The sequence below is a fragment of the Pelodiscus sinensis genome, chromosome 10, assembly GCF_052426305.1.
Source record: "Pelodiscus sinensis isolate ZL-2025 chromosome 10, ASM5242630v1, whole genome shotgun sequence".
NCBI classification, from domain to species: domain Eukaryota; kingdom Metazoa; phylum Chordata; order Testudines; family Trionychidae; genus Pelodiscus; species Pelodiscus sinensis.
Genome location: NC_143061.1, coordinates 29,682,800 through 29,704,619, shown reverse-complemented (window position 1 = coordinate 29,704,619; position 21,820 = coordinate 29,682,800). Strand labels below are relative to the sequence as shown.

The following is a 21,820-nucleotide window of genomic DNA, read 5'->3' as shown; positions in this document are numbered from 1 at the left end:
TAAGCAATCAGGCAGCAGCAGAGACAAAAACTACAACAACAAAAAACAAACAAATACAGTACAGTACTGTGTTAAATATAAAACTACTAAAAAACTATTGGCCACTTTTTTCTGATCCCACTGAAGAATACAGAAACCACACCGTCTGCTCAAGAAACTCCCTGCAATAGCACGGGGCAAAATCTATACAGACACACTCTTAAGCTGTGTCTAGACTGGCCAGTTTTTCCAGAAAATCAGCCGCTTTTCCGGAAAAACTTGCCAGCTGTCTACACTGGCCGCTTGAATTTCCACAAAAGCACTGACTTCCTACTGTAAGAAATCAGTGATTCTTGCAGAAATACTATTCTGCTCCCGTTCAGACAAAAGTCCCTTTTGCGCAAAGCTTTTGTGCAAAAGGACCAGTGAGACAGCTCAGATTTGTTTTCCGCAAAAAAAGCCCCGATCGCAAAAATGGCGATCGGGGCTTTTTTGCGGAAAAGCGCTTTTGGCAGAAAAGCGTCCGTGCCAATCTAGATGCTTTGTTCCGAAAATGCTTTTAACGGAAAACTTTTCCGTTAAAAGCATTTCCAGAAAATCATGCCAATCTAGACGCAGCCTTAGAGCCCCAAGAAGGAGTATTCTATCTGCTACTCAAACTCCATAAACCTGGAAAGCCTGGATGCCCTATGATTTCTGGCACTGGCATCTTTACAGTAGGGTTATCCAGCTATGTGGACTCTCTCCTCATAGACCCTATGCTACCAGCTCTCCTAGTTATCTTCGAGACACCACTGACTTCCTAAGGAAACTTCAGTGCATCAATAATTTTCCTGAAAACACCATCCTAGCCACCATGGACATAGAAACTCTCAACGCCAATATTCCACATAAGGACAGACTATAAGGTGTCAGAAACAGTATCCCCAGTGCAGGGCTGGCCCGAGGTATTCTGGCACCCCGGGCACGGGGGCGCGGCACCACCCCCGGGCGCATGGGGCATGCACGGGCCCGCCCCTGGGGAATGGGCCCGCCCCCTAGGGTGCGCAGGCCCGCCCCTGGGGCGCACAGTGCATGTGCAGCCCGGCTACAGCCACTGGCGTGCAACCCAGGCCTGCCCCCGGGGTGCATGGCGCATGCGCGGCCCAACTATGGCCGCTGGCGCGCAGCCCAGGGCCCGCCCCTAGGGTGCACGGCACAAACGCGGCCCAGTCCGGCCCAGCCGTTGCTGCTGGCGTGTGCACCAGGCCGTGTAGGGCCCCGCGGTCATGGAGGGAAGGGTGTTGCTGGCCGGCGCCGCAGGGATGCGGGTGAGCCGGCGCTGCGGGAGCTGGGTGCACGGCACCTGATGGCAGCTGTAAGGGACAGCTGCCATCGGGAGCCCCCCATCGGTTGGCGCCCTGGCCAGCTGCTTAGTTCGCCCATGCCTTCGTTCAGCCCTGCCCCAATGATGCCACAGCACACGAGGAGGCGGAGCTCTGTGACTTTGTCCTCACCCACAACAATTTCTGATTTGGAGACAATTTATACATTCAAGTCAGCGGCAGAGTTATAGTTACCCACATGGCCCTACAATATGCCAACATTTTTATGACTGACCTAGAACGTTTCCTCAGCTTCCATCCCCTAGCACCTCTCCTCTACTTATGCTACACTGGTGACATCTTCATCATAGGGACCCATGCAAAGGAAGCCGTTGAAGAATTCCATCAGGATTTCAACAATTTTCACCCCACTATCAACCTCAGCCTGGAACAATCCACACAAGAAATCCACTTACTGGACACTACAGTACAAATACCAGAAACCTTCTGACCACTATTCTGACCTACTTGCCTCTTGCTTCCATCCAGGACATATTACATGATCTATTGTCTGAAGCCAAGCCCTAAGATACAACCATATGTGCTCCAATCCCTCAGACAAAGACAAACACCTACAGGATGTTTATCAAGCATTCTTAAAACTTAAATACCCATCTGGGGAAGTGAAGAAACAGACTGACAGCCAGATGAGTACCCAGAAGTAACCTGCTTCAGGACAGGCCCAACAAGGTAAAGAAGGGTATGTCTACATTGCATTCCTCTTCTGAGAGAGAAATGCAAATGCAGACAAATTGCAAATGCAAAAAGCGAAATTGCAAATGAAGCACGGATTTGCATAATCGCAGACTGCCGCTTTTCCGAAATAGCGTCTTGCAAGAAAACAAACACGGTCCCCATGGGGTTATTTTGAGAAAAAAACCCTTCCTTTGAAATAACCCTTACTCCTCATTTGTAACACAGAGGTATTGTCTTTTTAGGTGCCCTCCTATTTACTACAAGGGTCCCACCCAACAAGATGACAGACTACCTGAAATGCTCTCTCATTCTGAGCACTACATTAGCCTCTCATAAAGACTGCAGGATTCTAGCCCGGCTGCTTGAATCAATATGAAATATTGCATGCTGTGGCTTGTAGTTTCTGCAGGCTGCATTTCTGTATTTAAGCTCCAGCCCCAGAAGTTTATTTAATTAATTAACCACATAAAAGACCCCTCCCCACTGTCAAAACTTCTAAACAATTCAGAGTTCTAAATCTAGGTGTCTCCGGCTCAGGCCCTTCTATCCCATACAAGCACCCAATCATAAGTGACCTCATGTTTAAAAGTGCTGAGAGCACGCATTTCCCATGGACTTCTACAGAATTTGCGGATACTCTGAACTCAGAAAATAATTCTGCTTATCTTCAGGTGCCTACATACGGCCCTGGCATACCCCTGTATTGAGCATGAAAGAATAGAGGAGGAGGCACATCTGTTTATTGAACAGAGAGGTTGCCACTGGGGCAAAGGGTGTGTCCCCACACTGAGCCTGGGGTCTATGAAGTGGAAGGAGTCATATCTTCGTATTTAACACGAAGCCCTATGAGGAGTGGCGGATGACCCCCTAGAGCACTGTTTGTCAACCAGTTGTACGAGTACCCTCAGGGGTATTTGAGAGAAGTTTTGGGGGGGGGGGGGAATTACATCAACACAACTGAAATGTGGAGGAAACTGAATGTGTGTTTTAAGTTTTACAGTGTTTTATTATTTTTGTACTTTTTACACCCAAAAATGTCATCTACGATTAAGTTGTTTAAACAAATGCGTTGCAATAGTAGAAAAAAAAAGTGTGTGTCTGAAAACTGTAGGTACTGGGGATACTTACATACTGTTTTTTTTTTATTAAAGGGCTACTTTATTTTAAAAGTTTGAGAAACCCTGCCCTAAACTGCACACAGGGCCCTGCGGGAGACAGGAGACACGTCCCCCTATTGCACATGGGGTAATGGAGGGACACATTCCCGAACAGATGCCTTGCGGAGAATAGGGGTATCCCCATCCTGAACACGGCGCTGCGGCTAGGGGGCAGAACCCCATATTAAACACGGGGCCCATGGGCAGAACTGCCCCGGAGGGGGGGCGTGTCTCCACACTGCACCTGGCACCCCAAGGGGGAGGGGGCCTACCCCTCGTACCGCTCCAGAGGCCGCGTAAGGGGGGAAGGGGCGTAGCCCCTGTACTGTTCCCGAGGCCCCGTGGGGGGAGGGGCGTATCTCCCTCCCGAACACTGGGCCCCGTGGGGAGGAGGGGGCGTAGCCCCTATACTGCCCTCAAGGCCCCGTGAGGGAGGGGCGTATCTCTCTACTGGGCACTGTGGGGGGGAGGGGCGTAGCCCCTGCACTGAATCCCGGGCCCGATGCGGGGACGGGGAGGGGACCCTTCTCCCTCTCCACAGCACATGCAGGCGGGCGCTCTCACCCCTTTCACCTCAGGGCGGTATCACACCCGTGCATGCGGGGGACGCCAGCCGATGGAACATTCCAAACGGTTAATGCGCCGCTCTGAGGAGGAACTTGCACCCCTCCGCGGTAACCCAGCCCAGCCGAGCTTCGGCTCCGCCTCGCGCGCTGCTGGGAGCGAATGTCCGTCAGTGCGGGGGCAGGGGGCGGGTCTACGGCGCCGATGTCAGCTCGGTGCTGCGTTGAGAGAGGGGAGTGAGCGTCGTCGCTCTTCCCACAATGCCTTGCTGTACAATTTGAGCCCCATCTTGAGAGAGGGGAGTGAGCAGTTTGAATTTGAGCTCCCTCCGTGTGTGAGTGCAGAGCGCACTGAGCGGGGGCTGGGCCCATCGCTGCTCGATACCCCGCCCCGCCTGCGGGCCGGGGTTTGTTCCCCGACCGCTCCCGTGGCCTTGCGGAGCCTCGGCTGTTGCCTCTGGGACTGTCTGGGGCCGCTGCGAGCGGGCTCGTTCCCACCAAGATGCGCCTGGTGCTGATCTCCAGGTAGAGACGACAAGAGACGGGGCGGGCGGCGGAGCCACGGGGCCTGGCCTCACCCGGCCGCCACTGCCGTGGTTCCTCTTCGCTCAGGGACTGACTGGCCGTCCCGCGAGAGGCCTGCTCGCCCGCCCAGGAGCCGCCGAACGCCGCCGCCCGGGCCGCGCTGCGAGGAGCAGGAAGCCCGCTCAGGGAGCTTCGCCGGGTGTCACTGCTGCGGCCGCACTGCGAGGACGAGGAGGCCGCTCGGCTTCAAGGGGGAAAGAGGAGGCCCGAAGCCCAGGAGTCGCAATCCTCGGTCCGGCGGCTGGAGGGAGGAGGCCTGCTGAGGGGCCTGTAGCTTTGCTGAAGGGGGAGGAAGAGGAGGAGCCCAACCGACCACAAACCCGGTGTGGTGCCCGATGAGTTTGGGGCTCGGCGGCTGATCCAGACGCTCGAGGCAGGAGCCGGAGGATGTATCATAGAGCCTGTTTCTCAGGCAACCGATCGTGACAACCTTCGACTGTCCCTCTGCCTTCTCCCCGGGGTGCAGAGAGCTTCACCCGCGCTGGCGGAACTCCCTCCCCACAGAGGCACCATGTCCAAGATGCCGGCTAAGAAGAAGAGCTGCTTCCAGATCACCAGTGTGACCACCGCCCAGGTGGCCAGCAGCATCACGGAGGACACTGAGAGCCTGGATGATCCAGACGAGTCCCGCACCGAGGATGTTTCCTCCGAGATCTTCGATGTGTCCCGGGCCACGGACTACGGCCCCGAGGATGTCTGCGAACGGAGTTCCTCCGAGGAGACCCTCAACAATGTGGGTGACGCTGAAACTCCCGGTGCTGTCTCCCCTAACCTCCTCCTAGATGGGCAGTTGGCGGCTGCGGCAGCAGGGGCTGCTACTGCGTCTCCGCCTGCTGCTGCTAACGGGGGAGCCTTGCCCAAAAGCACCGCGGTGCCCCAAGTGGCCGCCGTCCAAATTCCCTCCGCGACGGCAGGAGGCAGCAGTGCGCAGGTTTCCGCTCCGGGGACCATGTCTCAGACTGCTGCGGCCGCATGTAGTTCACGCTTCAGGGTGATCAAGCTGGACCACGGTACGGGGGAGCCTTATAGGCGGGGACGATGGACGTGTATGGAATTTTACGATCGGGACTTGGACAGTAGTGGCGTTCTAGCCAGAACAGGAGATTGCATTAGACATAGCAGCACCTTTGAGCAGGCTGCTCAGGAAAGGGACAGTGGCTTGGGTGCAACGGGGGGCTCCATAGTAATGTCAGCGGTGCCAGCATCAGCACACGGCCCTGAATCCCTAGCTGACAGCTCCCTTACTGCTGTGTCACAGCTGCTCCAGGCAGAGAAAATGAACCAGCCCTCTTTACAGCAACCTAATTTTGTCATTGGACAGCAGCAGCCCATAGGCGGGGCCATTCCTCAAAGTACTGCTCAGCCTATGTATTCCGGGGCTACGATAACGAGTCAGCAGACTATGGTGCCGCCGCAGCAAACCCAGCCACAGGTAAATGCACAAAGTGTTGTACAGGGGGGGCCTAATGGGAAGGGTATGTCCCCTGCAAATGTAACAGCCCAACCGAGCATGCTCATGTCACAGCAGCCGGTACAGCAAGCAAATATACCAGTGACTCAACCTCAGCAATTTGCTTATTCTCAGCCCCAGATTCCACCAGGGCATCTACTGCCAACGCAGTCTTCTGGCCAGACAGAATACATTCAGCACATGACAGTAATGCAGAGTCAAGGAACCATTCAACAAGCGACTACAGGCTCTGTTCCAAGTACTGGAGCTTCCAGCCTTCCTGTGGGCCAGGTGACTGGCCAGAATCCCTCACCTGTTGGAGCACCAATCATTGGAGTTTCACCACAGCCTAGTGAAACAATGGGGCAGGGATCAGGATTGATGCAGAGTGGCCAGACCCCACCTAGTCAGACTGTCATACCGCAACCAGGAGGTGTGGTGCAGCAAAGCATTGGACATTCAGGGGTTGTGCAACAGAAATCCATGACTCAGCATCAAATGAGTGGAAGCAGTCAAGTGTCTGGAATGCCTAGTGCTCCTCATACTGTAGTCTCTGGAGTTCAGAATGTGCCTGCAGTTGTACCCGGTACAAGTGTGCCTAGTGTGTCTACCACTTCTGTTACTATGCCAAATGTCCCTGTTACTTTAGTTCAGTCACAGCTGACCAGCCATACATCTGTGACTAGGAGTTCCAGTGTTGTCCAGCAACATGTTGGACTTTCACTAATGCAAGGCACAACTAATGTACTTACAAATCTGTCACAATCCAATCTTGGACAGTTTCAGACTCAAACTCAACCTTCAATAGGCCAGATTGATGATACTAGAAGAAAATCAGAACCCCTACCTCAGCCACCACTTTCTCTTATTGCTGAAAGTAAACCTCTTGTGAAGCCTCCCATTCCAGACACTCTAACAAATCCTCTTCATTTACCTGCAACTACTCCTATGAACAGTCTTGCCAGCTCTGTATTTGGCATATCTATTCCTGTTGATGGTGATGAAGACAGGTATGAGCAATTTTATTATAACTGTTTAAAATTCATATAACTGTTCAACTACATTTTAATTGGCAGATAACTTGTGTGTGTATAAGGAAGAAGTTGCCCCCCCCCCCCCGTTTCTGTATGTATTTCAAAGCTGCCAGCTGTTAATCAGATGGAAAATGGTTTATTAGATTGCTGTATAACAACATTATATTCCAATAGTTAAAACCACAATGCTCCAACCAATGTGTGTTGTCTTAATTTGAGAACTAACATTAACAAACCTCCTTGATTGCAAAGATAACAATCAAGTTCAACAGCAAGATAAATTAGAGGAAAATACTTGTACATAAGTAGCGTAAATGATCTGAAGAAAAGTTATCTCCCTCTACATTTAGCATAACCATTCTTGGGGAAGCTTTTATCCCCTCGGTAAACATATAATTTCATTAATACCATAGAATAATTTTGTTAGGCAATATTAATTGTAACTGTCAGATTTTATTAACTTTTAGTAAAAGGTACAGTGAGCGCATACATCAGTTGGTTTGCATGTATTGCAAAGGTTTTTTTCCTTATTTCCTCTGATATGTGTGTGTGTGTGTGTGTGTGTGATTTGTGTGTGTGTGTGTGTGATTTAAAAAACCTTTATAAACTTAGCCTAAGTTCTGTTGCCTAAGTTAACCAAATACGCCTGAATTTCAGTGAGGCTTTCAGGGGAAGCAGCTTGTTGTATAGAGTTGAAAATAATCTTGGTGAGGCAACCATGTGTTGTAAAGGGAGTCAGACACATTGTTACAGTTCAGATTATTATGAATAAGAAGGCAGAAATGTGTATATGTCCCTAGAGAACCAGAATAATCTTAAAAATGATAAATATTGTCTGTCAGAGAAGTGTCATATAATACAGGTCACACATCTAAGATGAACTACTAAATTTTGAAATGTAAAAATCTGGCTTGTGCAGAGTAGTATGCTGTCATGAGGGGAGGGAGGGAAGGAGGCCGGGCAGTAGAGCATAATTTCAGTAGTGCTCTTACAAAATGTAACTTTGAAAACCCAGAATACCTTAATCCAAAACCCATCCCCATTAATGTTATTAACCAGTGTGAAATTTCTGGTACAAAATGGTTATTAAATTAGAACACTCATTACCACAGGCATAATCTGATAGTAACAGGCTTGGGGGGGCAGGAGGTTGGTGTCAAGTAGAACATTTTTATAGTCATATCAGTATTATACATTTTAGTGTTGCTAGCAGCAGTTTATTGATATTTTTGGAAGTCCTGTTAACTTTTTAAGGTAACTTGGATTTCACTACAGCAACTATCATAAAGCTGAAAATATCTTCCAGAAGACCTCACATTTGTTGCAGCTATTCCCCTGGCATTCTTGCCAGGTAGTGGAATCCTGGAAGATGCTTTTTCTGCTTCATCAAACTACTTTGCCCTCTCCCCATGTCAAAATTTCTTTAGGAATATCAATAGATATACTGGAAGGTTCAGTTTAGTTGCAGTAGTACCAGCTTGCTATCTGTACTTCTGAAGGTTTTTTTTTAGAGGAGAAATACTTTATGTTCAGAAACTCTTAGCTGTTCCCATCTAAAAGTAAATCTGCAAATAAGAATTAGGAACTGACAATTACATTGTGAATTTTCTCTTTTCCTGAGTTGTTAGTTTCTATGCTGAGTATCCCAATTTTTGTGTTTCTATTAAGGTACCTATTCTTCTCAATCATCTATTTCTGCTTTGTGTGACATGAAAATATATTTGGTGTCCTAGGCATTATGCTATCCAAGGAAATCTGTGGAATATGAGGCTAGCTTTTTGTGAGGGTAAAAGTACTGGATCTATCCTTCAAGCTCTCAGCTTTCTTGTAGCTCGCCCCCATTCCTGCAAGCTGTTATGCACAGGTAGAGATTGCAGTAGGACTTAGTGCAGGAGTTGGCCCATATGGGACAGTGTGCATGACTGAGGCCAAAGAAATAATTTGTAAAATCTTGTACAGTTAACTATAGAAAGCTCTTAAAGGTACACAGTCAACTTGGATTATATTTGCTTTTGTGTACACATAACATAACCGAAAATGACTTGTTTTGCTCATTCACAGCATTCTTTGTGCGTAGATTATGCTACTGCTTTCCTTGTTTCTATGGGGCTTTCGTGCATTAATGCAGAAGAAACTCTTAAAACTGGGAAAACAATGGGCAGAGAAAAAGAAGTTGCTGGGGCAGAGGGGAGTGGAAGTCACACAGTAGTAGAATTACTTCTATTTTTGTAAGTTGACAGTGTGTCTTTAACTGAATACAGTTCACTCTTGTCCCAAGTAGGCCAGTTCCATGCTTCATTGGGCTTCCATGAATGTACATTCACAAGCATTGTATATGTTGGGGCAATATTAACAGGAGAAGACTGAATTCAGGCAACCTAAAAGAGGTAAACTATATCTTGAATGCCTTTATTCTTGCCTTTGGAGCATTCATTGTGAATCTTAATCCTATTTACAGGTCACCTGGAACAGTCAGCAAACTAGACACAGTTGGACCACTTTTTCCTAAGTCTCTTTTGTAACTACATTTAAAATAATTTGAGTTAAGCTTAAATCCTGGAAGGCAAAAATCTACCTTCCGTTACCCAAGTTACCTTATGGACTACAGTGGAGACTGCATAACAGAGAGAATTAAGCTTGGAGTGGTATATACCGGTGTCAGTCAAGTCATTCAGTGGGGAGGGCCAACTTTCCATTTAAATCATAGTATGTGGCCTAAAATAAGAATTTAGGAATGCATGCTTACCCTCATACTACAGAAAAAGTATAGGGGAAAATATGAGTGGTCTTTGTGTAGTAGTAAATCAGTCCTTAGCTATTTAAATAAATTGTCTCATTCATTATCACTTTATATTAAAACATGTTCTCTTTCAGGGTCACTACTATTTTTATCCTTTTTATTCCTCTTCCTTTCTGTTTCTTTACATTTTTACAGTTTTCCTCCGGGTTCTTGGTTCAGTTTTTCCTTTTTATAGCAACTTAAATTCCAGCCTTCTGTGAACTTCTCTTGCATCCGTTTTACTGCTTAAAATGATCAACACTGGAACAGTTTGACCTGGAAATGTTGTCATTAGCCTTAGCGTTGACACCTCTGAAATTAACAGAGGTATTAGAGTTTAAACTTTGAATCATTGTGTTAGACTGAGACTGCCTGCCTGCAGACTTAGGAATCTAGCACAGTTAGTTTACACTTGGCACATACTTGAAGAATTTTCCCTTGCAACTGTAAGGTCTAGAAACGTTTAAAAGTGAATAAATAATTTCCATATAATATGAACATTATGATTCATGCCAATACGTCATATGAGCATGATGTCCGATACCTCTGAAGTACAGGACTTTTTAGAGAAAAGAATGAATTCAGTATATAGGTAACTCTCTTTAAAAGAATCTCTCAAATGTTGGTCTTTCAGCATTTATATGTAACCCTGCACATTTAGGGTTTCACTTGTGTTTACAAGTTGCTGTTACACATTTAAATGTGGTAAGTGTTTTTAAAGTTAAAATGAGAAGGCTAGGCTTCATACAAACTTGAATTTGCATTATCTATATATGGAGTTAGGTAGTATCTGTGCAAACAGTATGAAACTTCGTCTTAAGGTATATTGTGCATACAGTCTATCAGTAACCAGATCTAAAATGTAAAGTGGCAAGCAAGCTGTAGTTTTGGTTCTGATTTTTGTTAATCTGTACCTATTGTCCTTTGAATCTAGCAAGTTCTTTTACAATATTTTGAATAAAACTATTGTATCTAGTCCTAGTGTTGACCCAGTGAATAGTGAGTAAATGATTAGTCAGTAAATTGCAAGTGTAATGAGAGATGTTTAGATGCAACAAAGATTTTTTTAAAAACCTGATTTTTAAAGATGCTGTTAAAAAGAAATGGGGAAAATGCTTTAGACTGCAGATACCTCTCATAACTTGCATAACAAACAGTTTTGGTTCCTTTCTCCAAATTGAGTCAGTGGACTCAATATTTGAGGATAGAGGAAATAGTACATTTTTGTCAGTAGGATAGATCTAAGTGTTGGAATTACCACATATATTGGGGAACTGAGGAGAAATGCTAAGTGTCAAACTTTAAAAAAGTAGCTAAAGGTTTTTAATTCGTACCATTTTTTTAAATTAAAGATGTTGGTGAAATGGGGATTGAGGGATCTTAGTAAAAGCCAATTAAATTTGGTGTATTTCACCAGACTTCTAAAAATTCTATATTCTTTTTGGAAAGATGAATACTCAAATAGTGAAATTGTCATTTGGACTCAAACACACATACTAGCTTAGTACTGTATTTTGTCACTGGAAAAATATGTTGCCACTCTTAAAAGAATACATTATTGAGAGAGTTTGTTCAAGCCTCCTACATGTTTGGCAGACTTCAGGGGCAAAATATTACCAGGCATATTGGAAAAGGAGCAGAGTACAGATCATTTTCCAGAGATAGCTGACCAATGTGAACTGCACAGGCTATATTCCAGGAACTCTAATGAATGGCTGCAATTGTGAACTGTCAGCTACAGCAGCTAGACTGTTGAAAACCTGATTGTAAGGATCTCTTCATGGAGTATCTCCATTTAGTTAAACAGCTTATTTGTATAGCATACTAATTGTTGCTGATCAAGTATTATAATTAGTAAAACTGAGCACTTGAGGCCTCATTCATAATATAAGAACAAAACCATGCATGGGGCATTACCATAACTTTGATAAGCATTCTTTATGTATTACTCAGGATGCATATTTTATGCTCTGTTCCAGAAGAAAAATAAAGGATTATGCAAATATATACCAATAGGCATTGCTTGAATTGTGCTGTTGTTAAATACTGTCCCTCTTTTCATTCTGTTCTAAGTCTACTAGGCCTTTTCTAACTCCAATACAGCTGCAGAATTTACTCTAATTTGAGAGATTGAAAACATTCTCACATTCGTAGAGCTGAAGAAATATCTGTAGGTGTACGCAAAAAACAAATATGGGCATGTCCTATTTCATGAGTGTTTCCAAGTAGACTAGCATTCCTCCTGTCTCCATGATGAAAACAGATTTTGAAAAGCAGTTAAAATGGAACTAAAACTCAGTGAACAAAATCAGCAATACCTAATGCTATATGTGTGCTAGCACAATTTTATTTTAAATTATGTGAGGCCAGTAGCAATGAATAAATTTTTATTTAGAGAAAATAAAATTAAACAACAAATTAAGCTACTTTCATTAATATTTCAGACTCGAGTTGCAGGCATAATTAGGGATGTCAACATGTAGTCGACTACACGATTAACCTATATGCTTGGTCTTATCAGTTAATTCTATTGATTACATGCACTCCCATCCCCCTGCTGCCTCTGTATCAGAGGTAGAAATGCAGGGTGGTGGGACTCCCTGGGAGCAAACTGGCTGCTGGCCCTGCCCCGGGGACTACTGAATAATCGTGTAACTGCTAAGCATTTATGTACTTACATGATTATTCAGTTAATCGATATCTAACATCCTAATAATAATTTACAAATAACTTTGAAATTGTGGACCTGAACAATTTGTAAAAATTGGTTAACTTTAAGCCTCATTTTTTTTTTTCAGGGCAGAGTGTTTAAAGTATCCTGAGAACTTCTTAAAATTCTTTGCTCCCCTATTTTATGAGGGTCTCTTGAACAATGGGGAAAGTGGACAAAGTACTGTCAAATGAACAAAGTAAGCTATTAATCCTATTTTAGACTTCTTTCACTAGTTATAACAGACCAAGAATAACTTAATGATGTCCCTAAAGGATGGTTGGTTGTTTTTTTTTGTTTTTTGTTTTTTTTCCCCCTGGCTTTCTGTTCTAGATTTTTCTGGTCAAATACTGTAGGTTTATCAAACCTCTTTTATCCCAATGGATTCTGGAGTACTCCATAAATAGCTACTTTAGCTATTGCTTTCCTTATTCTCTCATGTGGCAACTGTTCAACAGAATCAGTTTTGTAGAAATATGCTTGTTTTGAGAGAAAGTGAAGATGTATAACTAAAAAAATGATTGGCTGGAGAATATAGGCAGGCAGAGTGCAACTACCAGAATTAAAATTTAGTCCAATGATGAGTTTTTACTTTTTATGAAACGTACTATAGAATCTCTTGTGACCACAGATGCCATTGTTATGGAGAAAAATTATTTGATGTCCCTACTAAATGCATTGGGTTTTCTTCACTCTTTCATTTATAATCTCAGTTTATGTAAACTTTTTAATTGGTGTTTTAAATAACAGTTTCTAATCTTGGCATTCATGCAACCAAATACCTAGTTTTTGCTATTTGTCAGCATAGCACAATGGTCTGTGCTTATTGTATAGGTCAGCAAGCATTAGCTATTAAATAAGAATTTTATGGATCTTTCAAATAAATACAGTAACTCCAACTTACTGTTGTAGTTATGTTACTGAAAAATGTGACTTTAAGAAAAACAGTGTTAAACAATTCCAATTGCTCCCCATACGAATTATGTAAATTGGTGGTTAGGTACCAAAGAAACTTTTTTGCCAGACACCGGGCATTATACATACAGTTTTAAACTAGCAATCTAATACTATACTCAGCAGTGATGATAGTGAAGCTTGGTTGAGATGGTAGTGTCAAAGGATGGATTGTCCAGCTGCACTTCTTGTTGCAAACTCCTCTCCCCCTCTCCCCATTGGTCTTTAAATGACATTCTTTAAAGAAATGTACCGTATTTTCCGGCGTATAGGGCGACTGGGCGTATAAGACGACCCCGTATCTTTTTAATTAAAAGATAGGGTTTCATCTTATACCCCAGCGCCCCTCCGCCTCCTTTGCTCCCGGTGTCCCTGGTCTGCTGGAGATGGTCCCCAGCAGACCAGAGGCACCGGGAGCAAAGCCGCAGCAGCTTTGAAAGCCTCGGGGGAAGCCGGCGGGGCATCCCAGGCGCGCCTGGGATGTATACCCGGCGTACAAGACAACCCCCGATTTTTGGGGGATGTTTTTTAACATCAGAGGTCGTCTTGTACGCCGGAATATACGGTATAGACTCCCTTAATTCCTTTGGAGCAGTGTTCCTTGTCAGGACTATCATCGCAAAAGATTTGCAAGCCATCTTCAATTATTTGTGTGTTTTGTTTTGTTTTTGTTTTGTTTTTAACTTCTTAGCCCTCTTCCAATGCTCGCGTCACTTCTAATTGCATCTGATTTTCATTGGTTAGCTCTTCTCCATATGATTGTAGAAGTTGTAACATTGGCTTCTTCCATTTCATCAAAACCTTTTTTCTTGGCCAAGCTGAGGATATCTATCTTCATAGCAGGAACAACATCTTAAATCCTTCTAAGCTGATGGATTCAGACCACAACTTTCTTGACGCACCTTTTGTGCATGTCTAAGTAACTTGAGCTCAGGACTTACCTGTGTTATTGATGCACTTCAGGATGTTGTTGTCCCACCAAAATTCCTGAGTTGTAGGTTTGCCTTCCCCATTGGTGCCTCTGATGAACTGGTTGAAAGTAAGATGTGAGTAATACACCTTAAATGAAGTGATGGCTTCTTAGTCTATCGTTTGGATGAGTGTGTGATGTTAGGTGGCAGAGAGACAACTTTGACATGTTTGCACAGTAGTCCAGGTAGACTGAATGAACTGGTGCATTATCAATAAGCAATCAAGTCTTGAAATCAAGATTATTTTTCCTTGGCACAGTATTGCTTCTATGCAGGAACAACATAGAGAGTCAGCCATCCTGAAAAATAGCTCAAGTTTTCGTATTGGATCTCCAAATTACTAGAACGTATTTCTTTGAAAATCCCTTGTGTGCATGGTATTTCAGATTAATATGCTGTCAGCAGACTCACTTGGTCTCTGACAATATTGTCATCTAGAAGCAAGATAAGGTGGTCTCTAGCTGCTTAAATCCTGGTGCTGTCTTCTCTTGTGAAATGTAACTCTGCTCTGGCATCCTCTTCCAGTGAAGGCCCATTTCATCGCCATTGAAAACTTGTTTAGAGGAATAGCCATCTTCAATTATTTTCTTGAGATAGTCAGTCAGAATTTTTTTAGCTGTTTCAGTATTGGCACTAGCTACCTCACTGGACATCTTGATGTTATGCATGTGGAAGCACCTCTTGAACTACCATCCATAACTTGGCATGAAAAGCTCTGTGATCCTTCACCTTGGTCTCTCTTAAAAATGTCATACAATTTTTTTGCCGTGGCTTATCACTAGCAAAGGTAGAGGAATATTCCACTGGTTTTGGTCCTCTGTCCAAACTGAGGAAAGACATTACATGTTTTCCAGCAAACTACTTGATAGACTTATTGTAGTAACATTAAGCAGTATTACACACTGAGCACTAGCCTTGATCTTGTCCAAATTGTTTTCTGAGTGATTGGATAATAGAATAATGCCAATGTCTATTGCATGCTTGCCTGCATCGTACTACTTTAACATCTCTAATTTAGTACCCAAACTCATGGTAATTGGTTAACCTGTTAAATGGGGTTGGAGAGACTGTCTTCCCCCCCCCCTCCCCCCCCACCTTCACCTGCTTCAGTTGGGTCCACCGCAGGCCTTTCAGAGCTGAAGCAGCTCCCTGCTTGTGATGGGTGGGAGGGCTGCCCCAGCTTACCAGTTAATCAGTCACATCCCTAATGCAGTCCAGCAGAAACACATAAGCCCAGTCTCAGGAAGAAGCAAGGAGAGAGGAGTAGAATAGGAAAAACTGGAGTCCACAGTCTGAGTTTTATCTGCACCAGGCTGCTGTGATTGAGGCAAGAGATGTGGACAACTGACTGTGGATGAGGCACAGTGCTGCTCTTGTTACATTAACATAGCTAGTGTAATAAGTTGAAATGTGGTGTTCTCTGAATAGTGTCTAATGTTAACCCTGTGAACATCTCTGCAGGGAAATTAATTTGCTATAATGCTGGCAAAAATATGCAAGATTTACATTTTTATTCATGTGCAAGACATAATTTGATTAAATATTCATTGCTCTTTATACAAATACAGTTTATCCAGAATTTATCAACTACTTTTTGAGTTGTATTGCTTGTGCAGAAGTATGCAACAATAAACAAAATGGAAGTTGTGTTGGCTCCAGCGCAGCCCTGATTTCATTGTTGTTCCTTCTTCTAGTGTTAACTGAGAACCAGTTACTAGAGCAAAAAGAGGAATATCAAATTACTTCTAAGAGTATTTTTCTTGTTGCCGTAATGTGAACTTAGGAGAAAACTAACAGTTCAACTTTTTTCAGTGAATTAAAAAGAATAAGTCCAGATTTGGATTTATTGGCTACTTGGATTGTCTGGCAAATTTCCCTCACTCTGAAATTGAAAAAATGATTCCCTTTCAGTATCTTATAATTGCTTTCCATAACTTGCACAGTATACTTATAAATACCTTTTTTTTAATGCCAGCTCTTTCATAACCTGTGTTGATTGAAAGTTCTGACTGTAGCAGACATAATGGCCTAGTATCCTTTTTAGCATATAGGTCAGTGGGTTAGAAATCCTAAATTCCATGTTACTTAAACACACACATTCTAAGAATTGTAGTAATTTAGTTTTACATTTACATGTTTGTTTTCTTCTATCTCATGTTACTGATGTAACCTTGGTAGTTACTATCTTCTGTCTATAAATAAATTACCCCCCCCCCTTTTTTTTTTGTAAGTTGACATTAGAAGTTGTTGAACCACCAGTTTTAGAAATTTACAGTAAAATGTTTAAACTTATCTTTTTTTAAAATTGGAAAACTAAGGTAGCTAGCCAACTAACTGTTGGCTTAAGGAAACCATTTCAAAATGCCTGTCCTTTGTTATGTTTGTTTTTTGTTGTTGTTGTTGTTGTGTTTTTCCCCCTTTAGCTGTAAAAGCCCTTTGCACTGTGTAAAAGCCAAATTGTGGTATGTTTGACAGGATTCTGAAAAGTAGAAGTGAGAACTCCAGTTAAGGATTATTACAAATGGCAGTTGATTGAAATTCCCTCACTTTATGAAGTGATGAGGCTTCTTGTTCAGTGTTTTCAGACGGTTATGGAATTCGACTCATACAAATTTTCCTGGTTTTAAAAAATGTTCTTTCTACACTCCGTTGATAGACTGAGGGGGCTATATCTATACATTGTAGCCCTAGGAATAAAAAACAATGCACTTCAGAAGTGAAACAGTATATGTTCAGACCAAACTAGTGATGGTAGGAGTTAGCAAAGCTATTAAGGTACTGGGATAATTTACTAGTCTTGTTGACTTCTTGCATTGATTCTTTAACTTTTTTTTTTAAAGGCTACAGGCTTCGTTATAATTAAAGCTTACCTGCAAGCCAGCATATTTGTCCTACTTATCAGTATTGTGTTCAGAACTTGTTGGAGGGTGAAGATGTAAGTAAAAAGCTCACTTGGCATGTAATGCACGTAAGCAGGACTAGAAGACGGTTTCCCCTCTTTGAAGGAGAACTTCTTAGATGCTAGTAAACATAGCTCTGTTGCATTACTTACCACAAGTGATTTTTAATTTGATGCGAGACAGATGGATTTTCCAACATTCTGTAATTATATCCTTGAATTTCTTCTTCCATCTGGAAAAGTGAGTATCCAGGGAGTAATAGACAAAGACTGACATTATTTGTTATGGTGATTTTAGCCTGTCTGGGTCTCAAAAGATCTCTTCCCAACTTTTAGAAGCTTCTTTTCTTCTCTACCCTTCTCCCCCAATTGGCAAATGTTAGGAATTGAAATAAATGACTCATCCCCAAAATAGATAAGGGAAATGGAATGGCTGATGCCAGCATCTTGGGGGGTCGAATTGTAAGGCAGTGAAACTGCTTTCGCTGAACTTCCTTATGCTGTGCACTTGAGCCAGATGGCCACTTTGTGATCCCTTCTCAGGATGAAAACTTGTTTCTTCACCAGCACCTTATTTTGAGAACTTTATTATATCTGCATTTGCTCCTTCTGTCCCACAGTTCAGCTTTCTTCTTTAACCCATACCATTTGCCATCTTTGCTAGCCATTCTTCTGTCTGAAAATGAAACTTTTTTTTTGGGGGGGGGAGTAGGTTTCACACTGTAGTCAGTGACACCCCTTCCCCCCAAAAATTAAAGAATGAAATACAGGCTTAACCTCTGTAGTCGGGCAGGGGAAGAAAGGGTTTGCAGGGGGTGCTGTATCTGGTCCCCTGCCCAGGGTCCCAACCACTGGCCCCTCTGCTGTCCCAGCCCTTACCCCTGTGTCTGCATCTCACTGCCCAAAGCTGGGAGGGCAGAATGGGGAGGGAAAGAGCTGTGGAGCCCAGCAGCTGGGACCCTGTGCAAGGAGTAGCCGAGTGCACCCCCATCTTAACTTCTGCCTCCCTGAGTTGGAACCCCACAAATCAGCTGATTTACAGCACTCTGAAAGCTCATAGAGTGAGGGTCGGAGTTGCTAATCGTGAGGCTGCTGGCACATGGGCATAGAGCAGGGATGGGCAATAATTTTTGACTAGGGGCCACTTCAGAAATTTTTGAAGTGGCCCCAAGCCACCCTAGAAGAGGTGGGGCCTCAGGCAGAAGGGACTGAGCCAGGAAACTTCCACGCTTCCACACCCACAGACCCAGATTGGTCTGGGGGTGGGAGAGCTTGCAAAGTCTTTGTCCCCCAAGAGAGAACCGGCAGCTGTTCTGAACAGCTGGTGGTTCCCTCTAGGTATCCATACCCCTGACTGGGAGGAGACTTCACATGCTCCTCCTGCTGCCCCAGGTCTGTCAGGGCTTTGATAGGGGGAGCATGTGGAGTGTCTCACTCCCTGCCTCCACCCTGCAAGGGAGCACTGTGCTTAGAGTTAATAGCCAGCTGAGAAGCAGCTGGTGGTTGACTTAAGTGCTGAGCCCCTGGCAGGGTGGGAGTAGACTTCATGTGCTTCGGCTGCTCCTAAGCCCTGGTTGGCCTGGGAGCGGGACGAGTGCGAATTCTCTTAGAAGCACCATGCCTCTCGTAGGGTGGGAGGAGACTTGCATGCTCCCACCTCACCTCCCAACCCTTTTTGGCCTGGGATCAGCAGGGCCTCCGTAGGCCAGGTAACTCACTTAGTGGGCCACATCTGGCCCATGAAGACCCTTTTGCCCATCCCTGGCATAGAGCTAGGAGCTTGGCACTGGTGTTTAACCATGACTGTTCCACAGGCATGGTGCACTAACTGAGTCACTGCAGATGCCAGACCACAGATGTAGCTGGATAATAAAATTCCAGAATACAGAGTATCAACCTGCATTGAATTAAAAAGAGGAAGGGAGACAGCGTAGTTATTAGGCTGGTAAACTTACTTCTGCCACTCCAAATTTTATTGTAATCTCAGCTGACTCTGGCCAGGTGTTTGCATAATGTAATTGGTATAGGAGCTAGTCCAGGGATGCCCGGTGTGACACTTGAAGGCTTTATATACTCAGGGTCATTTTCTCAGTCCATGGCTAGTCACCTGAATAACTGTAAGCTATTTTTATTGGTGCATTTTTACATTACTATCGTTCCTTTAAAAAGAGAGACCAGTTGAGAGATCTTTTGAGCAACACAGATTTCTTTCAGCTGACCCAGGCTCTGAGATGCAGTACTACAGCTTTTTATTGCTGTATAGACGTACCCAAGACTCTCATCTTGTACCTTCCTCTGCTTTGGTCTCCCAAACTTATTCCCTCCATCATTGTAGGGATGTTAAATTTTGATTTAAGTAGCTAATTGAGTAGTTGATGGAATTCCCATCAACTACTTGATTTGTCTATAAGGGGGGCGCTATCTCACTGCCTCTCTCCTCTGCCGCCCATGGCTTTTATACATTTCAAGGGGAGAGGAGCAGCAGCAGTCGGGACCAGCACAAGTAGGACTGTTTCAATCTCCGCCTCCCCTGCAGAGACAGTGCTCGGGGAACTGGCTTTTAAAGGGCTCCCCCTCCCCCTCCCTTTCTGCCTCTCTCTGATGGAGATAGCAAGGTGGGGAGAGTTACTAGTCAAGTTCCTACTCAGTTATCCAATAAGCATTTGGTTTACATCATTGCAGCTTCAACAAGTCCCTTCCAAATAACTACAGTTCTTTTAAATAAGATCAGGATGCATGCCTACCAGAGTGGTGTGATCAGGGGCTGGGGGAGGACACTGAGTATTTCTGCTTGCAATACATCAGGACTAAAAACCTTTAACACTTTTTCAGTTGTTTATGCTGGTCTAGCACACTTTGGACAAACTCACTTTCAGTATGAAGTATAGTCCAGAGACTACAGCCCAAGTAAAAACAATGTAAAAATATTAGGAACAGTGGCCAAAACCCCCAAGATATGAGCGTATAATCTTATTCCCCTATCTAGAGCCTAGCTAAAAGGACTCCAATTTGGGGAAGGAAAAAACTAGTTCAGACAAATGGAGTTACTGATTACTAAATAAAGGCATGCAATTAAATCACGTGTATATTGGACTTAGTGGTGATCACTGAGATTGAAAAAAGAAAACTGGTCCATTGGCCACCATCTTAGTGCAGTTGAACCTCCCTGGTCTGGTGCCCTGGGGATCCAATTGGTCCCGAACGAGGGAGGTCGTCGAACCAGGAGAGGTCAATGCTGGCCCCTCTGCAACCAGCCTCTTGGCTCTCCTGGGGGGGAACCAGTCTCCTGGCTGGGCTCCGCTACAGCCACCACCCATGGCTCCCAGGTTCTCCTCGCAGCTGTCAACCCCACTGTTGGTTCTGGCTGGACTCCGTGCTGCTGGACTAACAGCCAGCTCCTGCTCCTAGCTGTCAGGGCTCTCTGGTCCAGATATTGTCAAACCACTGTCCCCCTGTTACAATATAGATGAACATCTCTGATCTGACCTCCTAATAGGAGAAAGGCGGGTTTTTAAAAGGGGGAATTCCCCAGGTCATATGGCTTCCTCTTTTTCCCTGCTGCATCTCCATTCTTATTTCTAGCGCATTGCTTGACAATCTAATACGTTTGTTCAGTGATAATTGAGACCTGTTCATCAGGTACATGTTTTGTTATGTCAGTTTGTGGGTTAGTTTTTCCTGTGGGGTAGCTCTTCCTGTCAAGTTATTTTCTCCTGAACAGACCAAAACTAACCTACTTGAATATAGCAGAAGACTGGAAAGTGCTTTTCACTGTACTTGCAACTTGTTTAAAAATAATACCTTTGGTAACCTATAAAATAATGGGGTTTTGAACTTAAAAATAGCTGTGAAATACACATGTTGTGGTTATAAACCATAAGCTTTCATATTTAATAATAGCAGGTTTTGATATGCTGCAAATATATGCATTCAGGATTGGAAGTTAGTGACTTTGTTTAAAATCACTTCCTGAGGAAGAGGGTTTTTAGCACTTTTCTGTTCGTTTGTGTACAGGAGGCAGAAATTAGTTTCAAGACTCTCAACTTAAGCTATGACCGCTTTTACTATGCAAATAGTATCTAAAATGGGGAATTAAATGACTTTAACTTTTAAGCATCAGTTAAAAATATGGCATATAGTGGCTTAAATTATCTACCTTCCCAGTTTAGTTTTTGTCATAACACTTGTGTGTGTTTAAACTACTTAGGAGGCGTATTTTCAAATATGATACTTAATGGATGAAAAAACTCCAGGCCAAATTCTAAACTCCTAGGGGAAATAAATGATACACGATGGCTAATAATGACCAGAACTGGTAGGTGGGTGTGTTTTAAAGTAAATACTCCAAGTAAATGGAAGAGGTTCCTTTGTGAGAATCAGATGATGATAGCTTTACCTTTTATGCACAAAAGTCATGGTTGGGGTTCTTGTTGTTTTTGCATTGGTGATTTGGTAACGTCCCTCATTACCTTAACAAAAGGTGCTTTGAATAAATACTTAATCTATTCTCATGTGGACTTATTATGGTAGGTTCAGGAAGGAAAAGCTATTTACCAGCATGGATTAACTTTTAAAAATAAGCACTTCTAAAGAAATTCAGAGAATTATGTGCCATATGAATTTAGGGAAAGGCTAAGTAAAATTTCCCCTTTACATGGCAGGTGAAGTTATAGCATCAG

The 21,820-nt window shown here is 43.8% G+C and overlaps 1 protein-coding gene across 2 annotated transcripts in view; it reads left to right on the top strand.

Moving 5' to 3' along the window:
• The first annotated feature begins 3,988 nt into the window (after positions 1-3,988).
• Positions 3,989-21,820, top strand: part of TSC22D2 (TSC22 domain family member 2) — a 39,434-nt gene continuing 21,602 nt past the window's right edge. Inside the window, exons 1-2 of one of the 2 annotated variants that reach the window (XR_012906240.2) lie at positions 3,989-6,804; positions 12,406-12,516. Coding sequence is in view for 1 of the 2 variants with exons in the window: in XM_075937713.2 (XP_075793828.1) it covers positions 4,856-6,804 (1,949 nt within the window). In the remaining variant the exon portion in view is untranslated. The remainder of the gene's footprint in view (positions 6,805-12,405; positions 12,517-21,820) is intronic. The other variant, XM_075937713.2, reaches the window with a different exon arrangement.